General features: G+C 41.1%; 8 protein-coding genes across 8 annotated transcripts; 4 read left to right on the plus strand and 4 right to left on the minus strand. All coding sequences in view use genetic code 12, as the record gives it.

Annotated features, from left to right (window-relative positions):
• Positions 1 to 369: 369 nt before the first annotated feature.
• Positions 370 to 1,500, minus strand: PICST_58482 (predicted protein; the record flags this gene model as incomplete). The annotated part of the gene is made up of 1 exon (XM_001384438.1): positions 370 to 1,500. A coding segment is annotated over one exon (1,131 nt), but the record flags the coding sequence as incomplete, so codon positions are not given.
• A 648-nt stretch (positions 1,501 to 2,148) lies between these two features.
• Positions 2,149 to 2,782, plus strand: PICST_67576 (predicted protein). The gene has a single exon (XM_001384086.1). It carries the CDS (start codon positions 2,217 to 2,219, stop codon positions 2,721 to 2,723), a length of 507 nt encoding a protein of 168 aa, XP_001384123.1. The 5' UTR covers positions 2,149 to 2,216; the 3' UTR covers positions 2,724 to 2,782.
• Positions 2,783 to 2,804: 22 nt separating this feature from the next.
• On the minus strand, positions 2,805 to 4,154 carry PICST_31474 (predicted protein; the record flags this gene model as incomplete). Its single annotated transcript, XM_001384439.1, has 1 exon — positions 2,805 to 4,154. The coding sequence occupies one exon, from the start codon at positions 4,152 to 4,154 to the stop codon at positions 2,805 to 2,807; it is 1,350 nt and encodes a 449-aa protein (XP_001384476.2).
• A 511-nt stretch (positions 4,155 to 4,665) lies between these two features.
• Positions 4,666 to 6,071, plus strand: PICST_89414 (predicted protein; the record flags this gene model as incomplete). The annotated part of the gene is made up of 1 exon (XM_001384087.1): positions 4,666 to 6,071. One exon carries the CDS (start codon positions 4,666 to 4,668, stop codon positions 5,932 to 5,934), a length of 1,269 nt encoding a protein of 422 aa, XP_001384124.2. The 3' UTR covers positions 5,935 to 6,071.
• A 6-nt stretch (positions 6,072 to 6,077) lies between these two features.
• NUP84 (Nucleoporin NUP84 (Nuclear pore protein NUP84)) lies at positions 6,078 to 8,612 on the minus strand (the record flags this gene model as incomplete). The annotated part of the gene is made up of 1 exon (XM_001384440.1): positions 6,078 to 8,612. The coding sequence occupies one exon, from the start codon at positions 8,610 to 8,612 to the stop codon at positions 6,078 to 6,080; it is 2,535 nt and encodes an 844-aa protein (XP_001384477.2).
• Positions 8,613 to 9,219: 607 nt separating this feature from the next.
• PICST_31477 (predicted protein) lies at positions 9,220 to 11,316 on the plus strand (the record flags this gene model as incomplete). Its single annotated transcript, XM_001384088.1, has 1 exon — positions 9,220 to 11,316. The coding sequence occupies one exon, from the start codon at positions 9,220 to 9,222 to the stop codon at positions 11,314 to 11,316; it is 2,097 nt and encodes a 698-aa protein (XP_001384125.2).
• A 213-nt stretch (positions 11,317 to 11,529) lies between these two features.
• Positions 11,530 to 12,771, minus strand: PICST_58975 (predicted protein; the record flags this gene model as incomplete). The annotated part of the gene is made up of 2 exons (XM_001384441.1): positions 11,530 to 12,655; positions 12,707 to 12,771. The coding sequence occupies 2 exons, from the start codon at positions 12,769 to 12,771 to the stop codon at positions 11,530 to 11,532; spliced, it is 1,191 nt and encodes a 396-aa protein (XP_001384478.2).
• A 786-nt stretch (positions 12,772 to 13,557) lies between these two features.
• Positions 13,558 to 15,614, plus strand: TUB1 (Tubulin alpha chain). The gene is made up of 2 exons (XM_001384089.1): positions 13,558 to 13,592; positions 14,056 to 15,614. Exons 1-2 carry the CDS (start codon positions 13,568 to 13,570, stop codon positions 15,375 to 15,377), a joined length of 1,347 nt encoding a protein of 448 aa, XP_001384126.1. The 5' UTR covers positions 13,558 to 13,567; the 3' UTR covers positions 15,378 to 15,614.
• Positions 15,615 to 15,789: the final 175 nt, after the last annotated feature.

Genomic DNA, 15,789 nt, shown 5'->3' on the forward strand with positions numbered 1-15,789 from the left:
GATGCGACTCTTTATCTGGAGCACTATAAAGACCATAAAGTTCACACCGTTCTTTATTTTGGAAATGTTCGTCGAGTCTGAGACGCTTCCATATCTCAGTTTCCTTTACTCTTAGCCGAGATGAGCTCCTATACACTGTTCTATTTATTTCACTTCTTCCTTAGCAAGCTCTCACTGTTTGCCTCATATTTTTTCATTCACAAAGTGGCCTTTTTTTGCACCCATTTCTACGCAGTCTCCAATAGCATAATAGAATATAATAGAATATACTTCAATATCCATCAGTACACTAATTCCAATACATCTGCTGGGATCACAGCTAACATCGATGCTAAATCTCCTTCAATTCTTCCATTATATACAAGTATTCTATTTTTTGCTATTTACAGCCGACTCTTCAATCAAATCCCTTAGTCTCAGCTCAAACTCGTGCTCCTCCACCTTCTCTATAATATCCATGAGCCTGTTCCCAGCCATACAGCCAGTGAGATCATGAAGCGAAAATCCACATCGATGATCGGTCACCCGGTTCTGCGGGTAGTTGTACGTCCGAATCTTGTCTGACCGGTCAGTAGTGGTGACCTGGTCTGTTCTCATTTTTCTCTGTTCAGCAAACTCTTTGTCCCTTTCCAACGCAGCAAGTCTGGCTCTCAAGATCAGAAATGCCTTTGCCTTGTTTTTTGGCTGTGAACGCTCGTCTTGTTGCATCACAGTTACACCTGTAGGAATGTGAACCAATCTGACAGCAGAATCAGTGGTGTTCACATGCTGCCCACCTTTTCCTCCAGCTCTCATAGTATCTATGCGAACTTCACCGGGCGCAAATTGACGTTCATCTTCTTTCAAAGAACTTTCATTGCCATCAGACATTTTGGGAAGCACTACAATGGCAGCTGTAGAAGTGTGGATCCTGCCTTTGCTTTCTGTACTAGGAATACGTTGCACCCTGTGTACTCCACTTTCGTGTCTAAGTACATTGTACGAGCCTGGGGTGTCTATACTCATTATGACCTCGTTGACAAATCCACCGTTCCCCTCGCTTTTGGAAACGATGGTATACTTCCATCGCATGTGGTTGGCAAAATTTATATACATCTGCATCAAGTCACCGGCAAACAAGGATGCCTCACTGCCTCCTACACCCGGTCTCATTTCAAGAATAGCTGGTTTGTCGCTAAATTTCATTGGCGGCAACAAACGCAGCTGCAAAGTCAGAATTGACTTCTCCAAATGAGGTATAGTCACATTGGCTTCACTAATGGCCTCTTCTAGAAACTCTGGGTCCTGGTTAGGCTCTACAATAATAGATTTCAACTCTTCAAATGTCGATAAATCACTTGTATACTTTTCATAGTTCTCCAAAATCACCAGCAAATTCGAGAACTTAATACTAAGCTCCTGGTCAAAGTCTCCCAGAGACATTTTCTCTTCTACAAGATCGAATTCCTGCTTCATGACTTCGGCTCTTTCAAGAAGTAGTGGATGTACTTTGGGTATCTGGTCGATTCTGTCGAGAAGTTGCGCTTTTTCTTGCGCTAATGCACCGGTAGAATATCGACATAGTTTGGAGAATACAGCATGTCGGTTCCGAATAGATCCATATACAATCCGAAGCATTCTGCTGCTATAGTAGAGAAATGGAAAGGATGATTCTTGATCCAAGTAAAAGTCGTACTTTTTTTCAGATGTAGCAAATATGTCGTATCACTCGACTGCGACATTTTTGTAACTTCACTTCAGGTTGTTAGAGAATAGAATAATCGATACTGGTAATGTTGGGAGTAGACCCGGAACTGCCTCTCGCAGTCGAGCTGTCATACGGGGAAGTTGTCAAATATCCGTGAAAGTGAAAAATTGAAAAATTAGAAAAGTTTCAGTAAGAAAGTGCAATTGAATAGAATTTGAAGTATGACCTACAATAAATTTCCATGGACGAGGATTTATTTGCTGAAACTTCATCGAAACCTCTTTAACACTTCTTTAGAATAGAACATCTCCCTTACAACCAATATTGTTCCTATTATTGCTGGTTTATTTCACTAAGAGTATGGAATTCAAATTTATTTGCAATTCGCGTGAGACATAATACAGTACGAATATTAGTGGCAAGAGGAAATTTCTAAACCAGCTCTTTCTGTCTTGTTTTATACCTAATTGCGTTGATTTGAGTCAATTGTTCTAATAGTGTTTCTATTCAGCTCTCATAATTCACCCAAATGACAGAAGCATCTGGCCCGTTGCCTCTTGCGACATTTATAGAGGCTATCAAGGATGCACCAACTGATTTTCTTCAAGAATCCCAGCCAGAACTCAGAAGATCCATTGCTTTTTTGATTCGTACCAACAACGAGCTTTTGGAGGAAATCGAGTCGTTAAGTGCAAAATTGATATCCCCAGATCCTAAGGAAAGTCAGAGTGAGTTGGAGGAGACTTACAAACTCTACAGTCTTACTATTGTTGAAAACAGGGAAGTTATCAAAAATAAAAGAGAAAAGTATATAGCCTTGAACGACGAGTTGGTATCGAGAGGACAACTAAATCCCGAGGATAAAGTCAAGGATGAAAAGAATTTCTTTGGAAGCTTAGATGATATGGAAAACAAGGCCTCAGTCGAATTGGTGCCGACAATAAAGAAAGACAAAAGAGACAACGAAAAGGAAGACAATACAGAGACAAAAGACGGTGGAGATAATAATACAAATGAAGAGGGTGTCTATTTATAAGCTAGTCATTAATGGTATATACAATTAAAAAATGTTAGGAAAGGAATAAAAACATAATGAAAAAGTAAATGATAATTTGGGTTAACCTCTACTAATTGACTGTGGTTCAGTTCCCATCAATTTGTTGATAAACGGCTTCTCGTCGCTGTTGATTGGATCCTCGGGTCTCTTGCAGATCAACATCCATGTTGAGCCAAGATGAACTCTCTTCTCGTAAGTGATATCCAAACCAGCTTCATCTACAAGTTCGCCAATCTCCAAGTTCCATCTACAAGCCCAAGTTTTCATTCTCTTTTCGCTTCTGAAGTCCAAATGGTTATTGACGAATTGCCAGGTACTTCTTCCATGCTCAAGCAAAACGATTCTACCCCCTGGCTTCAACAAACTGGCCATGTTCTTCAAGGCTTTGACTGGATCCTCGTGAGCACACAAGCCAAACGCTTCTACAATGGTGTCGTACTTGATAGCCTTGGAGTCATCACCCGCCAATTTTACCAAATCTTCAGCCTTTCCCACAGCAAATGCAGCCTTCTTGAAGTTGGGATAAGCTTCCTTGAACTTCTTACGAGCAATTTCTACCATGTTTCTGGCGGAGTCAATAAAGGTGATTGAAGATATCCTGTCAGTATACAAATAAGGTATGTTTCTTCCAGTTCCACAAGCTACTTCAAGAACATCTCCCTTCAACTGCTTCATCAACCATCTTCTTCTTTTTCCCAAGAACATACCTCTTTCTTCCCACTTGATTTCGTCATCGTAAGCCTGTGCCTTTGCTTCGTAGAAATCGGTGGTGTCCTCAGCAGGAACAATGTGAGGATTCTCTGCGTTGGTGAACTTGTTTGCCAGAGACTTTTCGTCTATAGGCTCATCCAAAACAGGAGCCTTCTTGATGGAAATTCGGGGCTGTTTGCTATACCATTCGTCCAATTCCTCTGGACTAGGCTCAAACATAATATCCTTATCCATAATATGCTTTCTTCTAAATTCTTTTCTCATCATCTGGTAAATCCGATACTTTTTCTCTTCTTTGGGCCGTAACTTGTCCAGACCTATGCTCTTCAACATCAAATACTCGTACTCCGATAAGCTCTTGGGGTCAGCCTGATACTTCTTTCTTACGTGCAGAATTTGCTTGTCTTCGTAGTATCTGTCTCTCATGTAGTAGTAGAAGGCAATACACATGGCTCCGAATCCGGCCACATAGTATACCGTCATGCTCTTCTTGAACTTTTCACTCTTGAAATAGTGGCCCCATTGCTGCCACTTGGGCAATTTCTCGATTCGTCTTTGTTCCTCGATCTCCTTGCTAGAAAGTGGAAATGGAGTCTTCGAAGAGTAGCGCAAAGTCTGGAAAACCAAAACCCGTGATGCCAACGGAAGTCGGCCCAGTGAACTACGGCCAATGAGACCAATACCCCGGGCTGTTAACATTGTCTATTTGGAGAACCTGAACAAGTGGAATCTGGAGAAGTGAAAAATTAGCAGCCTGGAAATTTTCGGTATAGTTAAAGAATGTATAGTGCGATTTTCAGATTTTTCAGTCGCACTCAGATTTTTCAGCCATAATTAAGAGCCAAATGTGGAGAAATGGATAAATATGTATTTCTTATTTTTAGAAGTATATATGATAAATGGCATTGACAATTGACTGACGTCAACTTCATAACTTCATTACTTCATTTTCTTGTTGGCATCGGCGGAACTGGCATTGCTGAGCTGTCTTGGTTAGCCATAGTTAACAGCTTGAGATTGCCAGTGTCGCATTGGCCGGGTAACCCTCTCCAGGAATCATAATGATGGCAAATAAATCCAAGCTCGTATTTACTCTTTCTCTATTCTGTTTCCATTGATTGTATATCTATCTTTTTCTAGGTCCATTCTACATTTGCCGTTCCCTTTCCATTCTTTTCCATTCTCCACCACTTCGTTCTTATTTATCACAATGTCGCAACCCTCGGCTCTTCTTGCCGAAGCCAGAGAGTACGCCACGGCCAAAAACTACGAAGCTGCTGAACAGAAATACAAAGAGCTTATCTCGAGCGACAGCGAGACAGAGTCACTCACCAAAAAATTACAAGAGCAAGAAGCTGCCATCATCGAATTGGGTAAGGTTTACGAGACCAACCACGACGCCACGAAGTTGACGGAATTGATCGCCGAATCAAGAAATGTGTTGGGCAAATTTGCCAAATCGAAAGTGGCCAAAATTGTCAAGTCATTGATTGAAGATTTTGATACGATTCCTGACTCCTTGGACTTGCAGATTTCTGCCAGCAGAGAATGTATCGATTGGGCAGTAGAGAGCAAGCTTTCCTTTTTAAGACAATCGTTGCAGTTGAAGTTGGCGGAGTTGCTCTACAAGAAAACTTTGTATCAGGAAGCTATCAAATATATCAATGACTTGTTGAGAGAGTGCAAGAAGTTGGACGATAAGTCGCTGATGGTAGAAGTTCAGTTGTTGGAATCCAAGATTTACCATGCATTGCGCAACATTCCCAAGTCGCGTGCAGCTTTGACTGGCGCTAGGACGTCGGCAAACTCAATCTATTGTCCAACATTGTTGCAGGCTGAATTGGACTGCCAGAGCGGTATTTTGAATGCCGAGGACAAGGACTACAAGACTGCGTTCTCGTACTTTTACGAGTCGTTTGAAGGGTTCAATTCGCAAGACGACGAGCGTTCTATCGTAGTTTTGAAGTACATGTTGCTAACCAAGATCATGTTGAACTTGATTGATGATGTCAACAAAATCTTGAACAACAAGAATGTCATCAAGTACCAGTCCAAAGATATTGATGCAGTGAAGTCAATTGCGACTGCGTACTCCAACAGATCTTTGAAGGAGTTCGAGAGCTCCTTGTTGACATACTCGTCAGAATTGAAGTCTGATCCTATCATCAAAAACCACTTCAACGCCTTGTATGACAACTTGCTCGAACAAAACTTGTTGAAGATCATAGAATCTTATAGTTGTGTAGAATTGTCGCATATTTCCAAGACTATTGGCTTGAATTTGCAACAGGTAGAAGGCAAATTGTCTCAGATGATCTTGGACAAAGTATTCTATGGGGTTTTGGACCAAGGAAATGGCTGGTTGATCTTGTATGATGAACCTAGAAGAGACGCTGCATACGATGCTTCGTTGGATCTTATCAAGAACTTGTCCAATGTAGTTGAATTACTTTATGAGAAGGCATCATCATTGAATTAGATAAATGCGAATGAAATGGCAATAGTACAAAGAATTGTAAGAGGTGATTTAAGAATAAAAAGTGGATTACCTCCACAGTCTATATTTATAGTACATATGTATAGTGAAATATTCATCTAATAGAACAATCAGATTTGTCTTCTCTAGTAGAATATCCCAGAGATTCCTTTCTCTACAGCAACGATCGAGACCTCTCCGGCCTTCACCAAAAACTCATCGAGTCTTCCACATTTCAAGAAACAGCTCAAGAAGTCGTTTTGTTCTTCATTGGCAACATCATTAATCAACGAGAAGGCGCTTCTCATGTATTTCCAGTCCTTTTCTCTTGCATTTTGGAAGATCTTCAACAACTCGATAATCAAGTACGGAACATAAATGCTTCTGAACTCAGAGTAGATTGCCAAGTCGCTATCTTTCTCGGATGACGTATTCTTGAACCACTTGAAAATCAAATTCAATAAAGTCTTGCTTGTTTTATCTATCGAGCTATCTACACCAGTAGAAAGCCACTTACCCTGACTATTGATTTGAGTGCTTACAAACTTCTTCCACTCGTCTATCAAGATCAAACCTTCTATGAGAGATGCGTACGCTAACAATTCCTCTTTGTCTTCTTCTGTGACGATCTCTGGCTCATTTTGAAAAATTAAACTCTTTGTTTGAAGCTGAGTATCGTATTCGACTAATAACAACTTGAAGTTCTTTCCCTTACTAAATGCTTTTAAAGGAGCTAGTTTTCCGCAAAGAAGAAATCTTCTGATGATGGCAATAGTTGCGACAATCGCATCCTCATACATTTTATTCTCATAGAACCACTCAACGGAGTGGTACAACTTGGAATCAATATCATCTACAGAGTTGATATCATCCTGAACTTCAATTACTGCCTGTGGTTTATAGTGCGATTCAGTATCTTTCATCACCCTTTCAACAGTTCTACGCAAAACATTCATCATCTTGTCTTCCTGGGTATTTGCAGCGAGCTCCATAGCCTCGTCTACTTCTGAGATCGAATTTGCAATTCTGCGCGAGATTTCTATCTGTTTGCTACGATCAGATGAGTCTGTCAACGAGGACAAGAAAAGTGCATACGCTTCACGAGAGTCCTTTTCGTTAGGTACAAACGATAGATAGATAGGAATAAGTTCAGGCAACTTGTACTCTGCCAATTTGGACGTGTACGAGGTAATTATAGTCGTGATATCCTCGTTGTTGATGTTGTCTGTACCTACTACTAGAAGCTGGAATATAGCCAAATGAGTTAGCACTCTGGAAATGTATGGTTTCTTGAGAGCTTCTGGCTCTCCAGTCAGTGAACTGGTCAAATTATGCAATAAAGAAGGGACATTATCTAACATCACGCTTCCCATGATGACTCTGAGCGGGTTTTCACTCTGCTGAGTCAACAAATTACCTGAGTGCAGTATGGTATTCAAGATTTCAGCAATCGTGTTTAGCTGAGGCTTGGGAATGTTGACAGGCAAAATCTCCTGTTCAGAAGACAACTGCGATACAATAAAATTGTCAATGTTGTAGGAGTAGAGCTGACTCAAATACAAAAGTAAAGTCTGTTCCCAGTCATCAGAAGCCACCAGTAAGTTGCCTGAAATGTCACCGCCGCACAAGTAATTATAGATCAACTTCTCGTACTTGTTCAAGTTCGCCTGTTGCGAGAGTTTGTACACTGTTTTCTTCCATAAAAGCTTGTGCTTGATACCGGAAGGTTTTGTCTGTTCTGCTACAATAGAATCAAAGTCCAGATCCTGCTTGTCTAGAACAGGATCAAAGTACTCCTGGGTAGCGCCGACAAGAATCAAAGCCAAAGCATAATTACCCGTATTGTTGGCAATATCAATTGCATCCTGGACCCTATCCTGAAGAAGCAACTTGTAGATCTGAGCAAATACTTTAGAGTCGTTGGATTCATCTGCTGGATGAATGGATCTATTACTACGCAAAGGTGCATCTATATCGAGCTTATCAATCAAATCAGCATCAGTAGCTCGACTAGCTAAGACATCGAAGTCGGAATTTGCAACGGCCATGGCAGTATTCTTCCATTTCGTCTGGTAAGATTCGGTTTCGTCTCCTACAAGAGATGGAGTATGCGACTGGAGCCAGAGGATGATGATGGAAAGCTCTCTGATCGCTGGATTTTTCCGCAAAAAGTTCTCCTGCTTGATTCCCATAGACGAAAAGTCGTATTCACGAAGCAATTCGGTTTTGGCTTTATTGCTGAATAGAGCTCGGAAACGGAACAACCGATCAACAAGTTCCCAGAGTTTGAACTCCAAGTCCCAGTTGTCAAACTCTTCAGCAAGTGCGGTATTGCTTTCGTCAAGTGAAAGTTTGTCACGAGTAGAAAGTGCCCTGTCAGCGCAAATCTGCTTGAAATCCTGAATGATATCAAATGGATCCCTCTGTTTGTTCACTTGTAGTGAATGGAGCACATTGGCAAACTGCGTCTCTATGTTGGAGTCGGCCTGGGCTGCGGCATCTGGTGACGTGCCAACGGCATGAAAGGGCAATAACTCCGTAGTCGTCATGTGCACTGTTTTGCAAGTGTAAGAGCCCAATTTTCTCGCTGGCAAAGGAGATAGCTTAGGTAACTCTTGAAGAATAGTTCTGTTTATCGAAATTAAGTAGTGAAAAATATCACGACATCGTGACTGCGACATTTTAGCGAAGACCACTACCAGTGCTCATAGCGCTATAAAGAACACCATGATGGAAGTCTGGAATCGGTGATTCTATAATGTGCTGATTCTAGAACTATTCTAAGGTCGTTGCTTGATTTCGTACTAGCTATTCCTATACTCTCATTAAATATGCTTACTTTATACCATTAGTACTTCTTGTGCGACATCGCAGTCCAAGATCCTCCTCTCAGTACTTCTAACCATTTTGAAATTTGCACCCATTCCTAGCAGAAAAAGAAAAAAAGTAGGATAAACATGGAATAAACTTACTATACAACATACTATAAGTGATTCTCACTTCCAACAATATATATCATACAAAAGACAACAATTAACCATAAACACTTTCCATAAATTCAATTCCTTTCACCTTCCCCATACAAACTCGCATTGTATTGTTCCAGCTGCAGGAGACTCCGATAGAGACTATCCTTTCTCGAATATACCACTTCTCCTTCGGTGGCACTACCAACTCTTTCCCAGCAGACATTTCGGCTGTAGGAACTTGCCTGTTTACTGCCATAAGAGCTTCTACAACCACATACTATTGTATCCCAGCTAGCGATTGAAAAAACGGCGCTACCGAATGTCACACTCTGACACTTCTCCCTCTGGGGACAATAATCAATCAAATAATGGAACAGACATCGACACTAATGAAGCAAAGCAAGAGGAGACAAGCCCGCAATTACCACAGGAAGATGCAAAGATAGCAGACATTGGCTCCAGTATACCATTTGCGAGCGATGAAGACAACAATCCGTTCAATCACCAGGCTGAGCCCAGTTTGGATTTGGATGACGAAGATTCACTTCTTCTATACAACTCTAACGATAAAAACAATGACAATAACGATAAAAAACTCGATAAAAATAATAGTAATAATATCAGCAATGGCAATGGTAAAGAGAACAATGGTAATATCACTACTGGAAAAGATAACAACAATGGTAATGCTAATGATACTATGGGTGGTACTTTATCTAACTTGGGATCTCTCGCAGGGTTCAACACGGTTCACATAGATGTAGAGTCACGGGTTTCAAAACTACTCAGACCCACTCGTAGAGTTAAGGTTCAGATCACCGAGGCTGGGAACTCCAACGAAGGAAGTGCCAATTCGCTGAAGAAATACGTGGTCTATACCATCAAGTTGATAAACGTTGACGACGTAAGTGACGAGATTCTAACTCGTAGAAGGTATAGCGACTTCGAGTCGTTACGAGATGTTCTCACAAAGATCTTTCCATTGGTGATCATACCTCCAATTCCACCGAAGAACTATATCAACTTGACGATTCTCAACGGTTTGGTAGGTGGACAGTCTCAGAACGGGAACTCACCTCATTCTTCCGCTTCTTCTGGAGACCATTCCACTACGGGCAAAGCTTACTCGTATATCAACTCAACTCACTTGAGTAAGAATAAACTCATAGAGCATCGTAAACGTCTTCTTGGTAACTTTCTTAACAATTGCTTGTCTATTCCCCAGATAAGGAATTTGGATTTCTTTGCCAAGTTCTTGGATCCGAACGCCAATTGGGTAGATGAAGTCTCATTGATTACGAGCCAATTACCGAAATCAATATATAATCTGAATCCTGAGAACGGACTTAAATCAGAACCGATCTATGCAAGTTTGCCCAATCCCAGCAATAGCCACGGTATGTCTTTTTTCAAAGATAATAAGAAGAAAATCGCAAGCAAGACTAATAAACTACTTGCAAATGGCGGAATAACGTCAGACTCATCAAATCAGACTGAACAGAGCGTAACTTCTACCACTTCGGAAGACAGAACAGGTAATTCTACGTATATAATCAACACGTCTACTTTGGATGACATCAACAAGAAGATCATGGAAAATTACTTGGGTTTATCCAACGACTACACGGAGTTAGGAACAATATTCAATACTTTCTCATTGGCTTTTTCTGAAGCTCCTCGTCAGAATGGAAAGAAAGTAAGCGCTGAAGAAGAGACAAAGATCAATGCCATATTCGATAAGATTGGCCAGATCTTTGATAGATCTTATATAACAATCAATGCTCTTTTGAGCGACTTGGAAACTAAATTCTCTGAGCCTCTAGGTGAGGCCGTACAATATTCCACCATTTTGCAGTTCATTTCTAAGTATCAAAGTAGAAAGCTGAAGCAACAGGATATGGTGGACTCCGAGATACGCGAGAAAAGAAAGGAGCTACAGGAACTACTTCGTTCTGGTGAAGAAGCAAACCGCATCGATGCTGCTGTCAACTCTCCTACTGGCTCTAAGAACAAGAACTATGACCTAGAGCCGGCTACTGAAAGACAAAGTGCATCTCAACCACCAGTAGCCTCATATACATCCAGCAAGTTCAAGTTGTTTCCAAGTATGAACTCACTCAAAAAGATTACCCAGTATGTGAGTGAGATTATTGACCAGAACCCCGAAGAAACTAGAAAGCAGCGGGTGCTATACCTCCAGAAAAAGATCAAGACGTTTGAAAAGTGTCAGCAGATAATGTCTGAAGACGTTTCGTTCATCACGGACGAGGTCAACAAGAACTTTCACGCATTCCACACCAAGCAGCTCAAGATGATCTTTGACATCTTGCTCTGCTACAACAGGTTTCTTATTGGTTGGGCTAAGAAGAACATTGATGTCTGGGAAGAGATCCGCGAGGAGATCCAAAATCTATAGGATATGTATTAACTAACGGCTTTATAATGTGCTGATGTTGTAGTTATTGTGGCTACTAGTGGATTAAATAAACTGGGCGTATAGTTGAGTAGAAGTGCGTTGATACTGACTTTGTTTGTGAGAGTACTTTGGGTCTATCAATTGGCTAATTCGTATATACTGAGTCTATAGCCTACAGTGAATCTATTCTAAAGCAATAGGGTATATCAATATCTAATCGTCTCTCAGGAGATACTCAATCACGGGAGGTCCCCATTCGCCAGCTCTCTTGTAATTTGAAATATCTTCAGGCAAACCCTTTATAGCACCTATCAAACGTTCGCGTACCTCTTTACCTTCTTTCTTAACCTCACTTAACGGCAACAAGTATGTTCTGATAGTGAAGAGAACGGCTTGTGATTTAGGAAGCTTGGTCAAAGTTTGTCTTTCACTTCTGTAATGAACCTGATTCTCAAAGTCAAGTTCCTTGATATCTATAGGAACCTGGACAGAACCATCTGGCAAGTTGTGTCCTTTATTCTGGTCGTCTACGTAGTATTTGTTGTGAGTCTGCATCGAGAAGTTGCTTCTTGTGATAAACTGACCTGGCTTAATACGAGAGAAGTATCTATTCATCGAAAGCTTGAGCTTTTCCTCATACCCGGGAATTGGATGGTGTATGAAAGAGAGTGGCATATTGAAACGATCAGCAGGATCAAAGCCTGCAGCAAACGCAAACACCCCACCTTTGAAGAAATACTCTGTTCCATCTTTTTCATTTTCTCTCGAAGGATCCTTGAGGAGAATTATGAAGTCTTCTTCGATGGTCTCTACTAGAAAATCTAGATACTGCGAGGCACTTATCTTTTCATCAACGGTGGATGAAGCCGGAATCGACCTTCCGGTAATACCGTTGTGGACCTTATCTCCATCCCTACTGAAATACATAGGATACTTGTCACATATGTAGTTGACTACAATATCATAGAACTCACGTATGGCCGGAACTGCTTCTGGAGTAACGAATACCGAGCTGGACCGGATATCCTTGTCAGGAGGATAATCCTCATGTTCGTTATTGACTATTTTAATTTTGTTATTGATACGGTCCATGTAAGTCGGTTCGATGAGAAGCCAGTCCTGTGGATCCAAGTTCCGGATGCCCATGGTCAATTTGTAGGCACCATTCTTGAAGGGGTACGATTTGAGAGCATCGCATTTGTCCCATACAAAATCGGCTGCAACAGACTTAATTTGTGGAGCAACATACGGTTTGCTTTGATCCGATTGGTCAGTCGAATCGCCAGAAGTTTGTCTTGACTGTGGTTCCTTGCCAAAGAGAAATCCCTGGGCGACTTTTCTACTTCCTGGTTTCAGAAGCTGGAAAAGAACTAGTGATAGAGCTAACGACGATGTGACTAATAGTGTCACGAGATCAGAGTCTCTGCTGATAAAGAATTCCCTGACAATATCCATAGGAAAAAAACACCTTCTAGTTGAAGAACTGGAGTTGTGGCATACAACAGTGATATACTACGAAAGACGACTTTGGAAAGGGAAAAAGCGGAATATAAAAGTTGAAATCCATAAGGTGAAAACTGAAAATTAAAGTAGTTCGATTATGCATGCACAAGTGCGCATCTGATTGCGCAGAAAGGAAATCCTATCCCGATATGGTAGCGCGGCTTTTCTGGGGTAATCAATAGCGATTGACTTAAATGGCATCAAGGATAAATGGCATAAGGTGGAAACAGGATAAAGATATCTGTTTAACGAAGCTTAGAGTATACCGGGTTTCTCCGAGGACAGAATGCCAAGCTGGCGAGAACGGAATTTGAGAGAATATAATATTGAGAGTTTCAGAGAGTTTCAGAAAGTTTCTGAGAGTACCAAATTTTCAGAAAATTCTGCAATCAGCTCAAATTATATAGACTATCTGAGTTGAACTTCGTCTCCAATATATCGATAGCAAAATGCTCAATTGGGCCAGACAAGGATGTCCAAATATGTCTATAGATACGAAAAATTTAGACCTATTTGTAAATAGACTGTACTGCACAGCTTCACTGTCTGGATCACATTCTCACACGCGTTTTCACTTGTTGCCCAAATAGGAAGTCGACGCTGGCAGTTACGCATTTGTTTTGATCTCGCACCAAAACAGTAAAATGGATTCGTCTCCATCAACAAAACAAAATTTATCAGGAACGCCAGTTTTCTTTCCAAACACGAACATCTTCTCGAGATTTTTTGTTAGCAAATTACATCCATAATGAGAGAAGTCATCAGTATCAATGGTATGTATGATCTGGAGAGTTTTCCGGAAAGCTGAATGCGATTGTGGCCCGGATCGGTTGAAATCCGATTATGAGACAGATACGTAACATGTTACGATTGGAGGCAAGAAATGAAGACAACAGAGGAAACAAAAAGACAAAGTGAATGACAGAAGCGAAATTAATAATGTCAATGTAGAAATTCAAGTTGAATGAGTCAACAGTGAGTTTCGAATGAATCTTAATTGTCATTCGGATGATGTTTGGTGGTAGAGTTAGAAGAATGACAAACGGGCAATACAGGAGTACCAGATTACAAATATATCTATTATTCCCTTGCTATGATATATTAGCAATACTATGAGCCAGAATTCTATCATAATTACCGTTATTCCACTAGTATCACATCATTTCTATCGTTTCAGTATCGTTACCAATCTTCTCGTACATTTCACATTTTGATCAACTCTAACCACCCTTCTAGTCGGTCAAGCCGGTTGCCAGATTGGTAACGCATGCTGGGAATTATACTCCCAGGAACACGGAATCAGACCTGATGGTTACTTACAAGAAGGTTTAGACAGACCTAAAGGGGGCGAGGAAGGCTTTTCAACCTTTTTCTCTGAAACCGGCTCCGGAAAGTACGTTCCTCGTGCTTTATACGTAGACTTGGAACCCAACGTCATTGACGAAGTCCGTACCGGTAAGTACAAGGACTTGTTCCATCCTGAGCAGTTGATTGCTGGTAAAGAAGATGCCGCCAACAACTACGCTAGAGGTCACTACACTGTAGGCAGAGAGATCTTGGACGACGTTTTGGAAAGAGTCAGAAAGATGGCTGATCAATGCGATGGTTTGCAAGGTTTCCTCTTTACCCATTCTTTGGGTGGTGGTACCGGTTCCGGTTTAGGTTCGTTATTGTTGGAGCAATTGTCGATCGACTACGGCAAGAAGTCCAAGTTAGAGTTTGCTGTCTATCCAGCTCCCCAAGTGTCCACCTCTGTAGTTGAACCATACAACACCGTTTTGACAACCCATACCACCTTGGAACACGCCGATTGTACGTTTATGGTTGACAACGAAGCCATTTACGACATGTGCAGACGTAATTTGGACATTTCCAGACCCAACTTTGACTCATTAAACAGCTTGATTGCCCAAGTTGTTTCTTCTGTCACCGCCTCCTTGAGATTTGACGGTTCCTTAAACGTGGACTTGAACGAGTTCCAGACTAACTTGGTTCCATACCCTAGAATCCATTTCCCATTGGTTTCGTACGCTCCTGTTTTCTCCAAGCAAAGAGCTAACCACGAATCCAACTCTGTAGCTGAGATCACTGCTTCTTGTTTCGAGCCAGGTAACCAGATGGTTAAGTGTGATCCTAGAACCGGAAAGTACATGGCTACTTGTTTGTTGTACCGTGGAGATGTAGTCACCAGAGACGTTCAAAACGCCGTAGCTCAAGCCAAGGCCAAGAAGACTGTTCAATTGGTTGACTGGTGTCCTACCGGCTTCAAGATTGGTATTTGCTACCAGCCACCTACAGCCATCACTGGCTCCGAATTGGCCTCTGCCAGCAGAGCTGTTTGTATGTTGTCTAACACTACTGCCATTGCTGAAGCCTGGAGAAGAATCGACCGTAAGTTCGACTTGATGTACTCCAAGAGAGCTTTCGTCCACTGGTATGTTGGTGAAGGTATGGAAGAAGGTGAATTCACTGAAGCCAGAGAAGACTTGGCTGCTTTGGAAAGAGACTACATCGAAGTTGGAACCGACTCGTTCCCAGAAGAAGAAGAAGAATACTAAGCTAGCTTGGGTTTTACTGGTTCTTCTTTTCTTTCAATTTAAAGGTCAGCGATGGTTGCTCTACACTTTATAGTTCATTCTAATACCCTGCTTTGTTCATACTTTCTTTGGTTTTCCTCTGTGGTTTTTTTAGTATATAATATACATTGTTACGTATAAGCTTTGTGAAGCTACGTGTGAAGCTATGTATAATTCTATTGTGATTCATATATAATATATAGATTTAATAATTATAGTACTATTAAACATAGCAACTAGTATATAGAGTGCAGCACGGATTTATTCAGTCAATTCTTTGTATTGCAGGCACACTATTACAGAGTTACAAGAAACAAATGAAGTATTCAGGACTCGTGTTAATTAACAATATGGTTAGCAAGAAGAATAAATGAATAAGCAATAAGGAATATAG

Source organism: Scheffersomyces stipitis, chromosome 4, assembly GCF_000209165.1.
Source record: "Scheffersomyces stipitis CBS 6054 chromosome 4, complete sequence".
Taxonomy (NCBI): domain Eukaryota; kingdom Fungi; phylum Ascomycota; class Pichiomycetes; order Serinales; family Debaryomycetaceae; genus Scheffersomyces; species Scheffersomyces stipitis.